The 22,027-nt window shown below is 37.1% G+C and overlaps 1 protein-coding gene across 1 annotated transcript; it reads left to right on the top strand.

Moving 5' to 3' along the window:
- Positions 1-1,588: 1,588 nt before the first annotated feature.
- On the top strand, positions 1,589-21,972 carry LOC146145431 (baculoviral IAP repeat-containing protein 3-like). Its single transcript, XM_083390565.1, has 14 exons — positions 1,589-2,202; positions 2,369-2,392; positions 2,693-2,885; positions 4,275-4,368; positions 6,732-6,853; positions 9,389-9,833; positions 11,938-12,142; positions 13,015-13,240; positions 14,269-14,393; positions 15,942-16,056; positions 16,639-16,975; positions 19,730-19,915; positions 21,034-21,159; positions 21,711-21,972. The coding sequence occupies exons 1-14, from the start codon at positions 1,659-1,661 to the stop codon at positions 21,849-21,851; spliced, it is 2,883 nt and encodes a 960-aa protein (XP_083246691.1). The 5' UTR covers positions 1,589-1,658; the 3' UTR covers positions 21,852-21,972.
- The last annotated feature ends 55 nt before the right edge of the window (positions 21,973-22,027 follow it).

The raw sequence follows: 22,027 nt of genomic DNA, 5'->3' as shown, positions 1-22,027 counted from the left end.
GTGTCGTTGTCCTGGGGAACGTTCTGTTTAATAGTTTAACCCGAAAATACGCAAAAAGTTCTATTATATTAAAACGGTTGGTAGGCCTAAAATTTAAGTATTAAAAAGTGTTGACAGTAAAAGCGATTTTATCAGTACGTTTCTAAGGAAACTATCTACAAAGAAGAGTTTTGTCATGCTCAAGGATTCTGCAACGCATCAGTGGCTTTTTGCTGACGTTCTGTTACATGGATGAATGAGCTAATTTGACAACAAACAAAGCTGCAAAAAATGCAAAGTGCAAGTCCTTGCTGGGCCAATCGAAAGGGCAAATAGCGTTAACCGTGAATCGAGCAATAATACCGAAAGTAGAATAACAACATCGTTTATCGTGATTTGCATATACAAACAATCTGTAATCCTGTTGACAATTTGTTTAAAAACACACCACATTTTAGTTGTTTGGGTTAAGTAAGTTAACTTCCAAGTGCCAACAATTGGGCAAAAGGGATGCATCACAATATATAAATTGTTCATTTTAGCCAATTTAAGCCTTTTAACTGTTGTATAAGATAAATAAGTCATATTAACTACCCTTTTATAAGTTTGTTATGATGCCTTAAGGCTAAATTAATTTAATCAATTTTTTATTAAATATTTTAAATCTTGCATATTTTTTTGTTTTAAATTGCTGTTATTTAAAAATAAATTGGTATTTAGGTACCGGTATTGGATTCCCTGTTTTATGAGGTTTCTCTAAAATTTAGAGTTAATTTCTTTTATAGTGTATCCATCTGTTTAAATTTTTTGTTCAAATTGGAAGGTAAGCATTTTTCATTTAAAATTCACAATATTTTAGGTATACAACTTATTTTAGCTAAACCCCTGAATTTTTTTTGTTTAGTTTGTATTACTAAATTTATTGTCAAATTAATTTACCAATTTTGTATGCTTTTTACGAGTTTCCAAACTGTTAACTTATTAATTGTGGTGTAAGAGCTTTCGCCTTTTTTCAATCATGTTATTATTCCATTTTTTATATTTAGCCTTTCTGTATAGCTAATGAGGCAATGTTATAAATTAAGAAAAATTATTTAGTCAAAACTTTGTCTTTAAAAGGCAAAATGTTGGAGCAACAACTCTTTCTTCAAGTTATTCAGTCAAACAGAATACAAATGGAGTCATTTAGTTTTTACAAGAGAAAAATTGAGGAAGATCAAACTTCCCATTGCAAAATGTTGTATTGTTTTGTGAAAAAGCTGCTTGAATTAAAAAAAGAAAATGCTTTCTGTGTATCCACTTCTCTGTTAAGACATTCAGATAAATTGTTTCACTTTAAGTTGAATGACTATGTGTTAGCGAGAAGAATCATACTACTCTGTTTAAATAAGAATCCCGAAAACTTGTTACTAGCAATTCAGGGCAGATCTGAATGGAAATCAAATAAAATTGAAATCAGTTTTGCTAATAACTTAAACTGTAGTTTGAAATTGAAAATGAAAAGATCCTTTCATTATTATTTTGATGAAATGTTTCATACAGCACACTTCAGAAAAGAAATAACTTTGAAATCACTTCCTTTAATGCACTTCACAGAAACTTTGCTTCAATCACCAATTTTAGAAGAACCCTACTTGCCATTAGCAATTAAAACACACCTTGATGAAAGGGAATACGACATGTACTGTACGGTGGATTTAAAAAATAAAATACCTTTAAACTATATGGATTGCAATAATAATTTAGCTTCAGCAAAATGTGTTCATAGTTATCCAGGTCACGAACATGTTGAAGACAAACCACTTGATGAGGTAATGAAGCATTTCCGCAAGCCTTCTGCTGCTTCTTTACCCATTACAAGCATCATATCAGAATCAAGCAGTGTCCCAGAAAAATCTCAATTGAATTCTTCACCTGTAACAGAACATAGAATCAGCCATACAAGTGAGGGAAGAAGATCTATTAAGCAGGTGTTGTTTAAATTTGGAGTCATTTATCAAGAAATTACTTTCTTTCTGTTCAGCATATTGAAGGTAGTATTGCCAGGTTTGCCCTGGGTTATTAACAAAACCAGACACCTTGCTCGTCGGGGGTACCATTTGACAAACGACACACAAAGAACAACTAATAGATTGTTTTCTGAAGATAGCCAAAGTGAAAAAAATGATGCGCCACCCCTTTTGCTTAAAAAAGAAAGATTACATTTGCAACAAAATGTTACAGGTGAGTTTGCGATAAAAGTTTATTTGTGTGTGCAAGATAGATGTATAGACTGAAATTAATAAATCAGTTCATGTGTTGCCTTAAGCAATTATTTTGATTAGAGTTTTTCCTAAAGCAATAACTCAGGTTGTAGTATTAAACTTATAATCATTTATTTTGCTTGTAGAATCTGATCCTGGATCGAGAGAAGGTAGGTCTGTGGAGAATATCCTTGTTACTTGAAAAAAAAACCTAAAATGCGAAAAAAACTTTTTTATAAATCTACTTTACAATTAATAACAGCTGTTTTTTTATTTACGCACTTTAAAGCTTTTTAAAGTAAACCTTGTGACACTGTTGAAAAGAATAGTTGTATTTTAATTTCTATTTACTGTTTTAATTTTTATTCACCCAATCTGATTGTTTTAGGACGACCTTGTAATCATTACTTTTTTGGCAACCGCCATTTAAAGTTGAACAAAACTAAAAAAAAAAAAAAAACCTTGTCCAGATATTCGCCGTGAAAGCTACCGCCTTTGTACCTTCGCCGAAATGCCAACTTCAGTTCAGATCAACTACAGCCAGTTTGCCGCTGCCGGTTTCTACCACACGGGCCGCGGCACCGAGGTGCAGTGCTTTGCCTGTTCCCACATCATTACCAACCCCTCGGCCCACATGGATCCCTTTCTTCTTCGTAACCATGAGTATGTGACTCGCATTCACTTTTTACTCGCCTCACCTGGTATTTTGGGTTTAATTCTAAGTACATTAAACAAATTCTATGTCTGACCTATATAGGTGTGATATTTTAACAACCTACACTTGGGCATTTTCCAAACTTGGCATTTTGCTTTGACACTGATACCCAATATTTTAGAATTCAGTTTACCTATCGATCTCATACCTACTAAGCAAAATTAAAAAGTGCAAAGGTTTTTCTGATCATTACTACAACATTTGCTTTAGCGTTATGGAGCTTTTTGAAAATTTATCTTTGATTGTTAATTAACTATTTCAGGTTAAATACGTTATTAGGTAGAATCCCTACGTTGTATCGCAAACCATGACTAAGGGGGAAAAATTAGTTTTTGTATTGAATCAGCTCTGGTAGCATCATAGAATCTAAGCGATTGGCCGAAGAAAAGAAACTGGAAAAGTTGAACGCTGAACGAGTCCCGAGGCTACTACTTGGTATCACATCTTACTGCGATCCGCTATTATCGGGCATCCCCGTCTGAAAGCGTGGCATTAGGTTTAAACCTGAAGATCAGTGTACCCCGCAGATACGTAAGAAACAAATTTATTAAAACGGCCAAGATCCCATTTTCAAATTGGGGTTACTACTTGATGCTTTCCATCATACATTGCAATAATGCCACAATGCCTGCCCTTAGTTTGTTAAACGTTTGGTAAAAGCACCGTAATTTGTGTACATTACATCATATTGAAATTCGAAGTAACGGGTGAACTCCGCTGGTCAAGACACATTATGGAGTCATGTTGACCTTCAACGAATAATAGCTTGACGTTTTGCTGTAAAATGTTGAATACCGAGAAAGGATGTGCGCCTGAACTGGCATTATGACGCTCTTTTCCGCTGTGCTTGACGTATTTCAATCGCACTGCCACATATTAACGAGATCTATTTTCAAATTACGATTCAAGTCAAAATAATACTCCTGCAAAGCAGCGTATATCAGCGTAAGCTCTCATAAGCTTAAAACGATTAAGCATTCTCTATGATGTTTTGTGTAGTTTTTTCGTGTAGGCCTACCAACAAGTTGCTACAGGTTGGCAAATTTTTTTGCGGAAAAATTAAGGCTGCGGTAGAAACCTCTTCCCTTCTCTGTTTTTTACAGAATTAATCCCTAACATCCTGGACATTTATCAAGCCTGACATTTTTACTATACCTAAAAGTTCGGAAAAGTTTCCAAGGTCATTTATAGACAAATGCGCGCCGACAAAAGGATGCCAGACGTTAGAAAAGCTAAATTTCTGCGTCAGTACTTGCGCGTATATTGCACTTCTGCTGCTTGCACACAAAGAATGTTTTGTGGTCGAATGCCTTTTTTTTCATCTTGTTGTTTTTCAGGCCTTCGTGCCGATTTGCCAGAAACACACATGACTGCGGCAATATTTCCGTCAGTGGACAACCAACGCCCAGCAGTGGTCCATCTTTACTTGAAGTGAGTAAACTTTCCGTGATCCGAAAGTCAATCTACACAAATACGCATCTTTGTTTATCTCAATATTAGAAAAAATATATATATTATCAGGGCCATTTTTATTTTGACCTAAAAAAAAATTTTTTTTACTTCATTTTTATCAAATTTTGACATTTTGACCTAACGAAATTGTTTATTTGTAGAGGCCACAGTTCTTCCTTGAATTGATACCAGTTACTCAAACATAATATTTTGTTGATTTCAGACCCAAACGTAATATTTTGTCGAAAAGTCACAGTGTTTTAAGGATTGTAAAAAGTGCATCGTGTTTTTGGCAATAGATTTAGGTAGCTTGTGTTAGTGCGTTTTTGTGGAAAGGGCACTTTGCCTCGGTTATCTGCATAATACTTTCTAATAAACATAAAATTAAACAGGGAAGAAGTAATGTAACCCCCCTTTACGCGGCTTTAAAGAAATCACTACAGAACAGCTTGCTGAAGTATTTTTGTATTACAGAATGTCAGTATAGGCTATTCCTAAAATCCAAACTATTGATCTTCAAAAAGACCCGGTTTATGAAGAGAAAATCTTTCATAAGAATTATTTAAATACGTAATAATGAATAAACAATGGAAAATTTGCGACAAAAGTTACTGCTGATCAAAGTGGGCATTGTGACATATTTCCTGCTTTTATGGGTTAGTATGATTTAATTGCGTCGCAGTTCCTGATTAACAATGCTTCCACGACGCTTTTACAAAAAATACCTGCCGACTACTGTTCCCCAAGGATTTTAATTTGCTTTTATGACATTCAGCGTGATATAATACCCCGGTTTTTTGACGTCAAACTCTTGGGAGTTAAAAATTGTACCATTTTAATCTTTTTTGCACGTAAAAAAGACGACAATATAAAAAATAATTTCAATGTTAAATACCTTAAAAACTTGAGCCTATTATAATCTATAAAGGCATTTTGGGGCTCAGGATGACCGAATTATCCTAAAGCCTCTGTAACACTTCGTCTTAAAAAAATATTGTTGATCGTATATTTATTCTGTGGAGGATATATTGTAGCTTTTATGGCAACAAGGGTATGTTTCGACGCTTGGCGAAAGCTTTTAAAAGATATCCTTGTTGACAGCCTTTGTCATGCTATTTCACTATCACGCGGAAATGGTCATCCTTTATAAAGTTGTAATATGATCTACATGCTTGTGTGACCAGAAGCAAGCAAGTCGACTTTTGCACTTTTATACGTCTATGCATCGCTATTGGTTATAACTGGTGAAATAGGCGTTAGTAACTTTTTGTTGTACATGGGTGCTTTACCTATTGTGGTTTTCCCGATCGGTATACACAAATACACGTAGCAACTGTCGCTAACCACTTGCGTGGTAGACAGGATTAGCCGAATGGTTGTTGTAACTGTAAGGTAGCATCTCGCAAACTACTATGTGCGCCAGCCAACATGGCTTTACTGATGAGGTTAGTACGAAATCATTTATTGATAATTATTTGCCTTTCCATTGTTGCCTATATATATTGTTATAAACAAGGAGCTAAATCTGCTAAACTTCACGTAGCATCGATGTTTGTGCGTTTTAAAAGTGCAATAAATTATGCTACTGATAACTAGGGGTTTGGAAAGAGATTATTTTTTCACTTTCTGTGCCCGAATCCAGTGTATGAGAACCAAAAGATTGTTGCTTAATAATAAATTTCAAAGCCAAAAAGGTCGAGTAGATCGACAGCATCTTCACTAACTGAAGATGATACAAGTTCGTATCGAAACGTCTTAATCAAGATGCTGTCGATCTACTCGACCTTTTTGGCTTTGAAATTTATTATTAAGCAACAATCTTTTGGTTCTCATACACTGGATTCGGGCTTTGAAATTTATTATTAAGCTACATTACAGATCCGTGCATAGTGTACCCAAAAGATTATTGTATTAAAAAAAACATTAACTATATGTGGCCAAACATAGCATCTGTGGCTATATATTTAAAACTTTTATTATTTGACTTGTTTATAACATTTGTTTAAAATCTTTAAAAAGGTGTTCTATTTGGCGATCCATTTATTATAATAAACATACATTTTAACAAATCTCCTCTGTACGATATTTTTGGCAGTAATTACGGTCGGTTAATCACATCAGATATACCAAGTTTTCAAGTTAACAAAATAGATACAATTAAATACCCAAACGTCGCTTTAATTACCATTGGCCAAAAGGATCTCATTAAATGGGTACTACATCGGCACCAATACGACCAAAGTAACGAGCGTGCCGATAACGCTGGTTCATCGCTGATCCTTTCAAGTAAACGCACAGACGTAAGTAGTATTGGTTGGGATCGCTGACTTTGCTTTTTTCAGGCACCAAATTCCGTACAAAGATCGGCTGGAGAGCTTCTCTTGGGAGGAAGAACGTCAACGAACGTATCCTTCGAATCGCGCAACCCGGTTTCTGTCACAAACATCAACATTGCAAGAAGCAGGTTTGCTTTTTTCATATGTAATTTTCTTTGTTGTGTTGATGGTAGAGATCGACCGATATCACTTTTTGGATCGATACCCGATTTTTTATAATTTTGTCAGCCGATACCGATTTTTTTATATATACCTGATTAATGTTCAACACTTGTAATAATTGAAAATAAAATCCGATTTACGTTTTAGTTTATATACCTTTATTAATTTATTATTTTGCATAAACACTTGGCGTGATGCTTAAATCCAAATTTATTTGATCGAAAACGGGTAAGATGTTTGTTGTACAGGAAATATTTTATCATATTTATCGTACTAAAATATCGACCAAAGTATCGGCCTACATTTACCGATATGATATATTAGTAGAAGCCAAATATAGGCCGATCTGATCGGCAAACCGATATATCTTTAGTTGATGGGGATATGTTTAACAACTTGCTAACCTAGAGAAACTAACCCGGGGTGAGGTTTGAACCTACTATTCGGCCACACCGGGATCGTCATCCCTGTCAATTCACGAAAGTTTTTGTTCCATAGCTTAGCCTTGCTTGCATGACGAGCTTTAAATAATATTTGGTTTTGGTTAGACCCTTTGAAGGCTTCCGATAAAAAATTCTAATGGATCAATCCTTTTGAAATAAATAATTTTTTCTCTCTTGAGCTTTCCACATAACGGGTTTGCTTTTCGCAACTGGTTTAAACGCTTTACTTGTTTGACGCTGTTCGAACATGGATCTAACGTGTACAAGCTCGTAACTATACATTTAATAAGGTGTTAGACAAGTCTAAATTAAGAGCAACGTATGCAATACAAAAGTGATATGAATATTTGCGACAGTCGCCTGCGCATTTTCTCGAAGAATATGATGTCGTATTGTGCAATATTGTATAAACCCTTTTCAATTATATCTTGTTACAAAATTTCGCGCTCGCTTATTGTGTTCGAAGACGGACATCATCATGTGGTATTTTTGGCTTTGTGGACTTTTTACCGAGACACAAAGTTCAGTCTACTGTATTGCAATTACCCATCGATATGTTAAGACCGAAATCGAAATTTCTTCAACGGTGCTTTGGTAGTTTACTATGCGATTACGCTATGTGAGGTAAAGAAAGAGAAGAGGGTAATTCCTGAACTCGTCATACAGACTGTAGAAGGTCGAAAATTTTCCTGTTTAGATTGAAACACGAAATAGAATGTTTACCTTTCCCCGTCGTCGCACATTGATTCCGTTTCGTGTCTAAACTCATTGCCATAATAAAATACTGGCAAGTATACTTAACTCCATTCAAAATTATCGTTAAGAAGAATTATAGCATCTAACAATGCTTTATAAAACAATTATTTTTTTAATACAAATCAGTAAAATTTCTCTCACCAGATGCGTCGCAAGACAAAAGTTTGAAACCACTGCGTAATGGCTAGGTTTCATTGATGGTGCGTTTTAAGTTGTTGATGTTTTTAATGGCTTCTTTCATTTAAATTACAAGCCATAGGTCATGTTACCAGCCTTTCCGTTAACGAATCAAACCACCAGTGGTTCCCTAAAAAGAAAAACAACTATTGTTTTCTGTCACGACCTTATTTAAGAATCGTTTAACAATGAAGCAACTGCTGTTCAGAGAAATTATAAAAAGGCTCAGTAGCGACTGCTTTTTATTATTAGGAGTCATTCGATAACAGTGCTTTATCAACATTCTAAGGCTCCCACACAAGTTGCATAATTTTATTTTGTTTCAAATTAACTGTTAACCGATATTACGGGTTCTAAAAGGAACAAGGTACTTCGGTAAGCCTGTTACCAAGCACCCCCAGCAACGGTCTATATTACTTTCGCTATCACTTTATTAGAGCGCACACTCTAAACAATTATACAGTTGTTTGGTTATAGGGTGCAATAAGGTTAGTTTTTATGGCACTCTTGACCATCTCACGACGGTAGACTTAGCCTACCAGTACAAGTGCCTAAATCGCTGTGAGAAGTTGCAAACTTCCGTTTGAAATTAAATGCTTTGGGAAAAGAGCTATTCTTGCTATTGTTTTAAAAAGCGGCAACATTAGAATTTCGTGTCATTATCAAAAATGATATTTCAATTATTTTTTATTTATTTAATAGTTTTTTTTTGTAGGATAGGGGTGGGTGGAATTAAGCACAGTTTTCAGTTTTGGTGCTTTTGGCAAAAGATTTTTTATTTATAGCCGTGTATGTTTTACTGAGCTATTTTAATTTAGTTTGGTACATATATAGAAGCTATACTTTGTTCGGACATACATCTTTTAATATTTTATGTGATTATGAATCAAATTTCTCGCTTATTTCTGCACAGTGTTAAAAATCCACGTTGTTTAATGTTCACTGAAATAACTTCTGAGTAAAAATGTGGTGGTAGATAAAAAGCTATGTGAAAGTGGGCCACAAAGCAAAAAAGTTAAGCAGCACTGAACTAGATATCCATAGTTAAAAACGTCTAAAAGCCGGCTAAAAAAGCGCTTCGTAAATCACCCGATTCCTTCCGCTCAACGCTTCTCTCCGCTTAAGAAATGAAGTCGCCCGACCACGCAATGTGTCTCGCCACTCGTCCAGACCATCCCAGCCACATCCACAACAAGCACCGCCTTCGTACACTTCTCTACAAGCCCCAGTCCCCGTCCCAGTCTACGACATCCCGTTTCAGCGCCAACTAGCCAACGTTATCGTCGCGGAGCACGCCAGACTGCTCCAGAGCAGCAATCTTCATCAGGAAGACGAGCGCCTCCGGACTTTCGCCAACTGGCCAACCTCCAACGCTCCCCCGGCCAGTGAGATGGCCAGGAACGGCTGGTTCTACCTGGGCAACCTCGACCGCACGCAGTGCTTCAGCTGTGGTGGAGTGCTGCGGAACTGGAGATTCACCGATAACCCCCGCACCGAGCACATGAGCCACTTTCCCAGCTGTTTGATGGTGCAAGGACGCGAAACGCGAAACGTACCCGACCCCAATCAGGTGATTTGTGGTATTTGATAACTTGGTTTGACCGCTTTTTGATGTTCTCTCTAAAGGACTCGTCATACTGTAATGGTCGATCGTTTTGCCCCGGTGTTTTGCGAAATATAATACGAAAACGTAATAAGAATATCAAAGCTCATACAGAAGTAGGTATATCATTTATGACTACAACCTCCAACCATTATGCTCCAAGGAATACTAAAAGTTTTTCTCAAACCTTTGGTCGCAACTCGAAGGTGAGTCTCCGTTGAATTGTGTTGGTCGTCGACTGCAGTAATCCACATGGTTAGATATATTATCGTTTGCCTTTTACTGTCTATTATAAGGTATTTTTTCAACAAAAATGCACAGGTGAACTAATATACAATGAAGTTATTAGTCAATCCGCTTCATTAGTTCAAATTGTTACATTAATTATTATTATCGATTTAATTTGATAGTTAATTATTACGTGATGTTTTAGCTTCCCCACAATTTTTTATATTGTAGATATATTGTGATACTGGATGATCTGATATGTCATATTATGCCTGAAAAAGGACGAAAAAAAGTTGACTTAAAGTTTACTATAGAACGAATTAATAGCCATATAAGTAGACGCAATATCAACTATACAAACTGACTTAAGTTGAACGTGCCTTGTTTTGTGGGACAACAACACTATAGGTTTGGTTACAAATCAAGTCACTTCCTATAAAAGAGGGAACCGAAACGTCATTCAGTGCAAATGACGCGATAACGACTTGTCATTCCAAATGAGTTCAAATGTTTTGTCATGTAAATATGAAGCACATTTACACTCGTAACACAGGCAATTTGAATATTCCCAATGTTTATAGATTCCTGGATTCCATTTGTTATTTTTATTATGGTTCTAAATGCTTTAGTGGCGTTTATAACTGACACACCTCCGGTCACATTCCTAAATCAACCAGAAAGATGTCGAAACTCACAGTTTGTAAGATAAAAAAACGCACAACTCTAGTTAATTCTTACACATTCTTTACACTTTTTAAACTTGACCAGGCATCAGCAAAGCCTATTTATTTGCTTGTCAGGTCATGTTGGCCGTACCCAAGTTAGCGACTATTACACGAAGCCCAAAAATGTTCCACCCTAAGCTAAAATTCCACCCTAAAATATCGCTCAAAGTCTAAACTTTAGGCTCTGAGCCTAATACAAAACGATAAAAAATTACAGCGCACTCGCCCATCTGAGAATGTATGCCACTATGAAATATCGAACTTTTATTTTTGTAATTATTGTTTACTAGCCTTGCTGGTCTGAACCAACATTTGGGGTATTTTAATGATTAAAATGTGTGTAAACCGAAAATTAAAATTTTCAAACTTAATCGTATCCAAAACCAAAATTAATATGCCTAGAGAAAGGCTGGGGACGCCCGATAATATCTGATCGAAGCCGATACCCGATAATTAGTTGATTGAATCAATACTTTTCACCAGTTTTGATCCAACGCAGGGTTTTCAAGTTGGGAAGTTAAGTTTCTGAGAGAATAGTTAAGTAAGGTATAAGCTTTCCAATACAATTTTGACAAAAAATGCATTAATTACGTTTAGATATTTTCGATTTTGTATGTATTCATAGTAATGACGTTATACCGTATAGGATCGGACAGCTGAACTTTTTTCTCAAAATATCGCATTTTGGAACTCAGACATATTTTTTGGGGGATCTTATAATTCAGAATTGGAATTGGGTACTTGTAATTTGTACCCAATTTTCCTGTTTTGGGTAGAAACGTTCCATGAACAATTTGGGTATGAAATCTTATTACCCAAAAAAATATTTTTCTTCAATTGGGTAGCATGTTTTTTTACTCAACAAAAAAGGGAAATTTCTTATGAAATACACGCTACCCGATTCTACTTGGGTAGGTTTTAAGGGTACCCAATTTTTTTGGCCCTGTTTCGGGGTAAAATGTTGCACTACCCAAAACTTTCTGAATGAAGTACCCAATATTTTTAACAATGTACGTAGTATCGGACAACCCTGGGAAATGCACCTAGCTTACCCTGGCTTAAACTGTCCTTTTGCGCCCCGATACATGAATTCACTAACCAGTAACCTTCTACCGAAGGCCTCTTCATCCAGTAGCGTGCCCAGAAGTCCGCCGACCCTTACAGACCAGGAGCTGCACGACCTTCGCGTTATGTTCCCCTGCTTTCACCCGGTGACACCGCACATGAGCCAATTCACCGCTCGTCTGGCAACCTACGCCGCTCAATGGATTTACACGCGTGCGACGCCGCGAATGCTCGCCGAGGCCGGACTCTTTTCGCTCGGTAAAGTCACTTTTTACATGTACACTGTTAAAAACAATTGAACAATTGACATCAGTGATTTTTCTATTGTCGAATATCTAATGTTGTAAACAAGGCATTTTAAAGTGACTGAAGTCCAACTTATGACATTTGTGAAATAACCTAAGTCCAAATCAAGGCTTTTAAAAAAAGTTGATAAAGACACAGTCCAAGTCATCAGTTGCCCAAGTCAAGTTCCAGTCAAGTCATCTTTAGAGCAATTTATCTCCAAGTCAAGTCACTGGTATAATAATAAAACGGTGAACCATTAAAATTGGTAAACTCGTACGATTACTATAAGCAGTAATCCAACTACAAAATAAAAACAAGCAACATGTTGCAATCTAATCGTTTCACGTGCAAAACTTGAGATAAACAGCCCAAACAGGAAAATTGAAGCACTTTATTTCAAACCAAGTAATTTGACAAGTCATTTTACCAAAACGACGTAAGTCAAGTTAAGTCATTTGAAAACAGTGACTTAAGTGCACTTAAGTCAAAATCATTGACTTAAGATATTACAACACTGATTATTTCTGTGCTAGTTATTTGTGTTGATTAGCAGTTTTAGGAAGTTATTATTATTACGTTTATATTTTAGGCCGTTTTTTTGATAAAATTTTTAGCGAAACAGAAAATTAACTATAGTTCATGTCATTGACTTTAAAAGTCATTACACCATTACGAATATCTCCATAGGGGTAATATGTTTGGAAAAGGTCCCAAAAAGGGTTGAAACAATCCTTAAAGTGTTGAAACAAACCCTAAAGGGTTGAAACAAACCCAACCCTAAAGGGTTGGAAAACCCCGGATTCCTCACTTTTCTTCAAAAATCTTCCTCCTCCTCATAACAGGGGTCCGGGACCGCGTCAAGTGCTTCTACTGCAACGGAGGACTACAGAATTGGAGGAGGAACGATGATCCTTGGGAGGAGCACGCCAAGTGGTATCCCACCTGCGAGTTCCTCCTGCAGCAAAAAGGTCCGGAATTCATCCACCGCATCGTTGCCAGGTTTCCGGACCTCGAGCGTCCCATCATGAGACAAGGAGGACGTGACGTGCCTCCACCATCGCTGCCGAGGTATGTTGCAGATTAGGGCTTCTTAAGCTTGTTAAGTATGATTCACCCAATCTACAGAATGTTACCTATATGACCGAATTAAAAAAATGATATAACAAAAATACTTTTAGTTGTCTGCTTTTTTGCACGCATTTGTTGAAGTGCAGTTAATTTAGGCCTAATCGTCACCTCTAAAACACTTTTGCACAACCCACAGATGGACAGTCCTGTTTTAAACAGTATAATGCTATCTAACGAAGAGTTGTTTTTTTACATTTATCCTTTCATGAAAATGATTGATAACATTTTGGTATTTCTCTAAAGAGACAAATGGGTCATTAAAAATCTGTGGTGGGACAATGGTTCGCCATGACCTACACGACCGTATTAACAACATATAAAACCGTAATATGCAAAACCCATATGGCCGTAATAACAAAATAAATAACCGTAATATGCAAAACCTATATGACCGTAATGCCACTCAAATGCAAACCCATATGGCCGTAATTATTACTATTTACGACTATACGCGGTTGCTATAGGCACAAGTTTTTTGTGGGCTTAGCATTGTTGTTGCGGAAGTCTTGCAAAACTTTTCTGCTTTTTTCTGCGTTTTCTGCAATAATGCGTACTACCTTTGGTAAGAAAGATTAAATCATTTAATCCTAAATTACAGATTTCTGTTGCTTCATTCTTGCAAATATTTTATTCACCATGCGTTGAACTATTCCCCATTTAACAAACCCTGCGGTAAAGCAGCGGGTGGCAAACCAGTCGAAGACCAAGCCGGGCTTTTAACTTAGTTACCCACAAAATTAGCCCACTATTTATGTTTTATTTTGTTTGCGAAAGCAATTATTATCTTTCTAAAAGAATACTTGCTGACTAAAACAAACTCCACGAACTTCAGCTTTATGCAGTTTAATGTGATAAAACTGTTACAATTACCGACACACTTGATCCACGTTCGCTGGAATTATGCGTTCGTCATAGCGATAGGTTTTGCTTTAAAATGCGGCGCGAAAATGATGTTTTTTTTTCTTTAGCGTCCAAAGCGGTCCGGAAAGACTTCCAACTCCTCCACCGACGAAGAATCAGCCAATCAGCGTCGAGGAGACTCGAAGCGTTCTGGAGGAGGCGATGGACTCGGAGGTGGCCACGACCGTTATCGGTAAGAAGATTCTTTATTTTTGTACGTTGTATTCCAAATTTTGCCATGCTGTTATACAGGTTACGGTTAAGAATGTCGTCGATAAAAATAAAGTAATTATATCAAAAAGTGTGCAGATTTTTGTAAATTATTTCTAAGAAATGTACAGAGTTTTTTAATCTTTAAAAGATTTATCTTTTAAAACCATGGGTTGGGTCACCGACACTTTTTTCCTGTTTAAAGTCATGATAATGTGTTTATGATTTTTTTCAAATACGTTTGTGGTAGCCCTGAATGCACTGTGGGGACGTAATTTGGGCAGTAAACAGCATTTTAAAGGACATTTTATTTTCCGAGACTAGTCTATTTCGACAAATAAGTTCGAGTTTTGTAGATTAGTGTAGATTAGTTTTTGAATTCTCGGTGGAAAAGACGGGAAGTTGAGAAAATAAATACAAATGCGTTAAACACTTTTGTCACCCTTATAAATAAGCTATTTTATTAGGAACATTAGCTTCAACGTCGTTTGCTGTTCTAAATTTTGATATAATAGTCACGCGTCATGTGACTTATTGATTTTGACGAAATGTCGTATGTTACATTAAAAAATATCGTCGCAATGTGTCACTGGAATTTCAATAGAGGCTCCGTTTTAGTTCCGCACATATTTTGCAATGTAGCAACGGCCAACGTAAACCACAATAGACGTGCGTATATCACACCCACGAGTTTTAAGTTGTACGGGCTATTGTAAGGCCAGTGAGATAATTATAGAGCATTATCATCTAATTTGAGTGCACGACACACTGGTAAATATTGCCAAGGGAAATCCCGGGCCTGCACTGATCTGCAACTGCATGATTGCATAACAGGAAATGCGCGCGCGGTTTTACAATGGCTTATATTGCAACAGAGGTCGTTTTGAGCGCATTAGCGTATAGGCTGTTGTATCTCCGACACAGTTGTGTATGGCGTGGGAAGGCAAAATATAAAACATATTTTTTACCTATCGAAGTTGCGCCCCATTCTGTATATGCTTGGGGGGTTTTGACAAGCTTCCGAGGTTCTTCTAATATCGACTTAGATTTTCTTTAAAAGCGAAAAACAACAAGTTTAACCACAACGATTGTAGTTAGTAAAAAATTCACTTCCTCAAAAAAACACGGAAATTTTGCCTATTCGAGAATAAAACTTTACGATTACACAACATCTTTTAAAATGTTGCACACTATTTACTCGATGTTCATACGGTTTTATAAGAGTGCTGTTTGCTTCAAATCGGGGGTTTTTAAACTTTTTTTACCGCGGACCCCTTAAAAAATGTTTTGCTTCGCATGGACCAGTGTAGGCAAGAAATTTTAAGAGATGACGTCACAAATTTACGTCACTAGACAAATAGTATTTAGAAAGCTGCTGTTTTCGGTCAGCTATAGAAAAATACCAATTTAATTTCACTTTTTGTGTGCCCGATGTGGCAGTTATTAGGTATAAATTCCCAGACTAATAAGTAGTAAGGACCAACCACTTTTCCATTATTATTGTATTACCTTTTATTTGCGATTTTGACAGGCATGGGCTTCGAACGTGAGATTGTGCAAAGAGTGATACAGAGGAACATCGATTTAAACGGAGTCGCTTTTCTGAGCGCATCGGCTCTTCTCGACGCTGTTCTTCAACACCAAGAGTAAAACTTATAATTTACATTAGCAGCTAAGTGTTTTTTAAATCGTCTTATACGCGTTTTATTTCGATGCAAAAATACGATAATTTGGGCGTATTTTAACAACGGCCAGTCAAAGCGACCCCTAATATAATTTTATGTCGGCTTTTAGTTTAATTCGGGTAAAAAAGTATAAAAAATTGGACATTGGTGGGTAACAATATGCTTTTTCCCATTTTCTTCGCAAAGTATTTGCCAAGAGCCTCTAGGCCAGGGGTCACCCAACTTTTTTTCATAAAGGGTCGAACGTCGGATAGCTGAAGTCAGTGCTGACCATCGCAGGCCGAATACATTTTTTTATACGAAGGAAATCTAAGTAACTCTTCAGTAAAAACTGTAGTGAGACTTAATAAATTGTCGTTCACATTAAAATTCCATCAAAATTTAGTTTTAAATTTCATTGGACAACATTTCAAGTTTATAACTGTACTTTATCGTATTTTAGGAAACATGCCGCGGGCGAAATTAATTGACCCGGCGGGCCGGATCTGGCCCGCGGAATGGATCATATAGTCAACAATCTAACGCTTGATCCTTTCTACAAAGGTCGCCGCCCACCTCACCAATGGACGAGACTGTTCCCCAGCTACCATTTTTTCAACAACGACAACAGCCCGAACAACAAGAACAGCAATACCAAAGCCAACATCACCAGCAGCACCAAAGCCAGCAACACCACCACCTTAACCAACACAACGAGCAGAACCATCACCACCAGCAGAACCAGCAGCCGCGATTTCTGGCAAGGGGCTTGGACGAAACAGAGGAGAACGACGAAGATATTTACGCCAGCCACGAGCCTTCCCACAGCGGACTTCAACCCAGCGTTCCAACTCGGTCACTGGTCGACTTGGAAGAGCCGATGTCGCCCTCAGCCACCGAGGTAAGTTATACGAAGGACACCTAGTGTTTAGTGTGTCCAATATTTTTAATTTTGATACCGGTACCCGATATTTTCGATAACAGTATTGCAGGTTGCCATTACTATGGCCAAACGATCAAAAAATAAACAATAAACATGCTGGGGTAGTTTTTAGGGTTAAAACGTTTAGTTATTTTGGAAGTTAACTTACCAGTTTTTGATAAATTTATCATTTAAAGTAGAAATCGCTGTTGTAGAATCCAGCATCCAAATGTAAAAAATGCTTAATACACCAAAAAAAAAATTTGTCAACTATACAGCAAGTGATACAACTCAAGAACAAGTGGCAAAAACTAAGATTGATTTCGTTTCTGACTTTACATAACATTTAAAATTATTCTTTTATTACAAAAGCTTGCAAAATTCCTACATAAATTTCTCATCGGACCAGTTTCTATACATTACAACATTAGTACAGAACGATTTTACGAAACACTTGGCGCTGTGTATCGGCTCGGACCCGTTTTATCGAATATCCTTAATAATAGTGCAGTCTTATTTGGAAACAAATCAAAGAAAATCGTGTTTCGTCGACCAACTAAAGATTCGGGTCACGATTTTTTATTTTACGATTTTTCTCAAACGGACAGCATACGACGCAAATGGTTGTTTTGCAAACGAGAACTCATTCAGTTAAGGTTGCTGTGAGAATTCTATTGGAATTTGCCGTAGCTAGGCAAACTGCTCTTAAAAGGATCGCAAACAACAAGTCGCAAACTCATATAACGAATAGGAATGTTTGCCCTTCAGCTTAACGTTATTCAATATTGCGACAGTAAGTAAACCTGATAACCTGGTGCTTTGGACTTTACTCAAACACCATTAAGGTCGCAGAACGTAGTTCCTCGAAATGTTTGTTTAAATAACATTTGATTATCAAACTGGGTATTTGGCATTTTCGAATACGAAAAAACATCCTCTATAAAAACACGACCAAAATACTTCAAAGTGAAAGTTATTTTCCAATAAGTACTGTCGTTTTCGTTTCGAGCTCTTAACATTGGTGGCACTGTGGTACTATTTATCAGTCTGAGTCAGTTCAACATACGATAAACTTGAGTGGTAATTCCCCTGGTTGCGCCATGGTTACAACAACAACAACAAGGTCCATGAAGTAATGTACTCAGACATACTGCCGACTCATTTGCGCTAAAATGTTGTCCTTAAACTTGGAGGTTTATGCAAACAGAGTAGTTTAATTAAAAACAGCGCCATTAAAGAAGTACCAACCTAATACAACACGAATACTGTATTCTAAAAAATTTTCTAGTGATGAACCGAAAAATCAACCTGTTTTTCGCAATAAGCGATACGATTACTTTCCAAACCGAATTGAAATCCTTTTATAGACTATTGATTTTATACCAACGTATTTACCAAGGTTACGACGTAAATCGATCACGGATCAAAATAGATGTAAAAGCATACAATGGTATCGTACGGTTTCAATGCACGTAAATTGTGACTCCAATAATATGTTTATTCAGTCTACGTCAATGTTATCATGTCGTATACAGCCATTTTTGGTGGGAACGCTGACATCTGTGTTTTTTCTAGGTTTAGTCTACAGCCCTACATATACAACATGCGTCGAGCATATTGTTGAGCAAAGTGTAACCACGTTTTGTAATTCCGTGTTCGTTCACAAATTATATAAAGCAGAGGTGGGCAACCTTTTTCTCGTCGCGAGCAAAACTAACCTCATTAAGGTCTTTGCGGGCCGTAGGCCTAATACAATTTAACTGAAAATTATGCGTTCAGATACAATGAGTTAGCGAAATTGTCAAAATTTTCACATTTACTTAGTTGAAATAGCCAAAATAAATGAGAAATGGCGGGCCGGATGATATCCCTGATGTAAAGCATTCCATTTATGTATTAGCCTGTGTCTCGTGATTCAACTAGTTGTATCAACATTCCACCTGATGTTTACGTGCGGCCAACCACTTATTCTCACTTTCAGTAGCCTTTATTAAAAACAATTGTTTTCTTAAAAATGTGTAGAACTCGCAGTGTTTGATGTAGACCTAATCTTATCGAGTTTAATGTAGCATTTCAACATCCGTCGAACACTTTTGTGCACCATTATTGCTAAGCAAGATTGGTGTTTTTCTAAATGTGTGTTTTATTGCCGACATTTTTAAGGAAATACATCAGCCCAAAGGTGTCGTACCATGACATGATAGGGCATAGCGATATTTACTTGCATATTTACGCACAGGTTTACTCTCAAAGAGCGGGTGTTTATAAGTTAGATTGTTTATGACGTCAAGATATGACGTAACTTATGACGACACCCATTTAGTTTAATAGTTTTGTCGCCTATCGAAATTTTTAAAGTGGCAATGCGGCCCATTCTGCTAAAAGGTTGGACATCCCTGGTTTATAAAATTTAGATTACAGTTAATATTCTGTTGAAACGTTCCGAACCACTCGACATCTACCATTGAGTTACCCTTTCGTTTTAAACCAGTGATTCTCATTCTGTGTGCCACGGTAGAATGAATGTAAGTGTGTAGCAGACTTATTTTGTGATTTTGTCTTTTTGTTAGGGGCGATTGTCAATATTTTGAGAAGGGTTAGGCATAAAATTAGAGCTGAAACATCTCATCCTATATTTTACTCGATTTTTTACTAATGAGTTTTCCTAATCATTCCACGCCCAATCATTAATTTTAAGTTTGTTTTAGCATAAATGTAACGCTTTGTTTACAGCCAAGCTCCATGTTCTTCCCGTCTGGCTTTAGCGAGGTCCTAGTGCCCCACTCTTCCCAACCGGCTTACCCACCTCACCCTCCGCCCCCTTACCAGCCGAAGACCCCACCTTCTTCGAACCAACGCTCCGCCACGCCCACTGGCGGCAGTGGAAATTCGGGACGATTCTTGGCCGAGCAGAACAATGTAAGTAAAGCTTTGTATCAGTCAGACGGTTAGACCAGAGCTTTCCAATTAGAATCGCGAAACAAGTTTCAGGTGTCGCGAATAGGTTACGTCTATTTTTCGTCAAGTATTCTTTACTGCAATGGTCTCAAACTTTTTTTTTTTACATGATCCAAATTTAATTGAATTAAAATCAGCATTTACCTGCGACCCCAGTTTGTTTTCAGATAACTAATGTTTCTACTAAATAACACAAGCGATTATTTTTGTGCTTGAATTATGATTATACGCAAGTCCAGATTTTTTTTTATTTGTTTTAACATTTTATTACACTCGTTTAAACCCACGAGCGCAATGAAATCACTAAAACTGCAGGAATTGGTGAGTGTCAGCGACCTCATAAAAGGTCTAGGCGACACCACGTGGGGTCGCGACACATAGGTTGGAACACTGCTTTATTGGGTGTATGGTAAGTTTTCTGTCTTTCATCATGAAAATGTTTATCCTAAAGAAAACAATGCCCTGTGTTGCATATAACCAGGCTGGCAGAATCTTGCCAGCCTTCTGGTGACGAGCATTTTTTGGCTAAATTCTTCGGTTTTTTGGTCGAGCCCCTAAACTTAAATAATATGTTCGTTTAAGGAATGTATCAACCTTGCTATGTTTAGGCGATAAACAAGACTATTAACAAGTAATTGAATTAGCCAAAAGTTTCGCCGTAGGCGCAAAATTTTTTGTGACAAAGAAATACATATGGGATATGCTGAAGTACAGCGGGGACTTGGGGCGCAAATGTCTGCTTTTCTAATTTTAACGCTGTTACATAGATTAAAATTTAGGAAAAAATACTTGCAGCAATAAGCTACTTCTTGATCTTGAGTTTACTTTTTTTGTTTTACTTTTTAGATTTATTAATTTAGATTTTAAAATAGCGGGCTATTAATTTCTTTAAAATTTTGAAAGGGGGCTACGTTGTAAAAGAGGTTAGGAACCCCTCCTATAGACCGAACATTTTATAATTAGGGTGTAAAACGTCCCTTTTCGAAAACTCCAAATTGTCCCAATATTCACATTTATATTTTTACTTGTACTGAATGGTCGATGTATAAGCTTGTTTTTTTGTAACTTGCTTCTTAAAGAGAATGCAGGAGCAACTCGAAGAGTCTTCCTCGGGAATCGGAAGACATTCTTCCGCTCTTCAACCCATGGCCAAGGAAGATTTGAAACGTCAGCTGGAAGAGCTAAGAGACGAGAGACGCTGCAAAGTAAGCGAACTTGGGATGAATAGTGTATCCATTTTCCAGCGGATTAAGGAAGTTGTCCAAACCGTTCTGTTATTTCCATAAAATTATATTTGTCTTTCAAAGTATTATGCAAGATTAAAATTTCATTATTGTCTGAAGATCGGCAAGGGGTTCTTAGCTGGCTCCTTCAACCCTATTTTGGACCTTAATGCTAGCACCAGGGCTATAGAGTCATTTGAAAATAACCCGTGTCCGTCTCCGGCCCAATGTGCGATTTCGCCGAGTCCCAAATCCGGCACAGACTCTACAGCCTGTATTTCACCCGTTTACATAACTAAATTAAGGTATAGATATTCAGCAATCCACGCATATGGCTTTCATATTTGGTCCACCCACGCAATACATAGTTTTAAAATATCCACCATTTGGCACGTTGGACTCGGGACTCGGGTAGTTTTCCGTGGTCTAACTCGAGGCCGACTCCGGCAAAACAAACCGACTCCGTCGAGGCCCTAATCCCGAGTCTGACTCGGCAGCCCTGGGTAGCCACAGTAAACCTTGTTGCTGTACAGGTGTGCTTGGATCGTCAGGCGGACGTGGTCTTCATACCTTGCGGCCACATCTGCTGTTGTCTGGAATGCACGGCTGCCTTGCGGCACTGTCCTGTGTGTCGGGTGAAAATCGACAAGGCTGTGCGAACCTATACGCAATAAGGAATAAACTTATATTTAGATTTGTTTATTTTTCTTTAATTTTAGAAGTGTGTTCTTGAATTTTTCTATATGTAATATATTTTTTGGTTTGTAGTTAAACATTGATTTTGCTTACATCAGTTACGTGTAATTCTTAGTTATCATGTAACTAGCTGATTTTCAAGTATAAATAACAT

The sequence above is a fragment of the Ascidiella aspersa genome, chromosome 5, assembly GCF_963924565.1.
Source record: "Ascidiella aspersa chromosome 5, kaAscAspe10.2, whole genome shotgun sequence".
NCBI classification, from domain to species: Eukaryota; Metazoa; Chordata; class Ascidiacea; order Phlebobranchia; family Ascidiidae; genus Ascidiella; species Ascidiella aspersa.
This window is presented reverse-complemented; position numbering and strand designations above follow the sequence as displayed.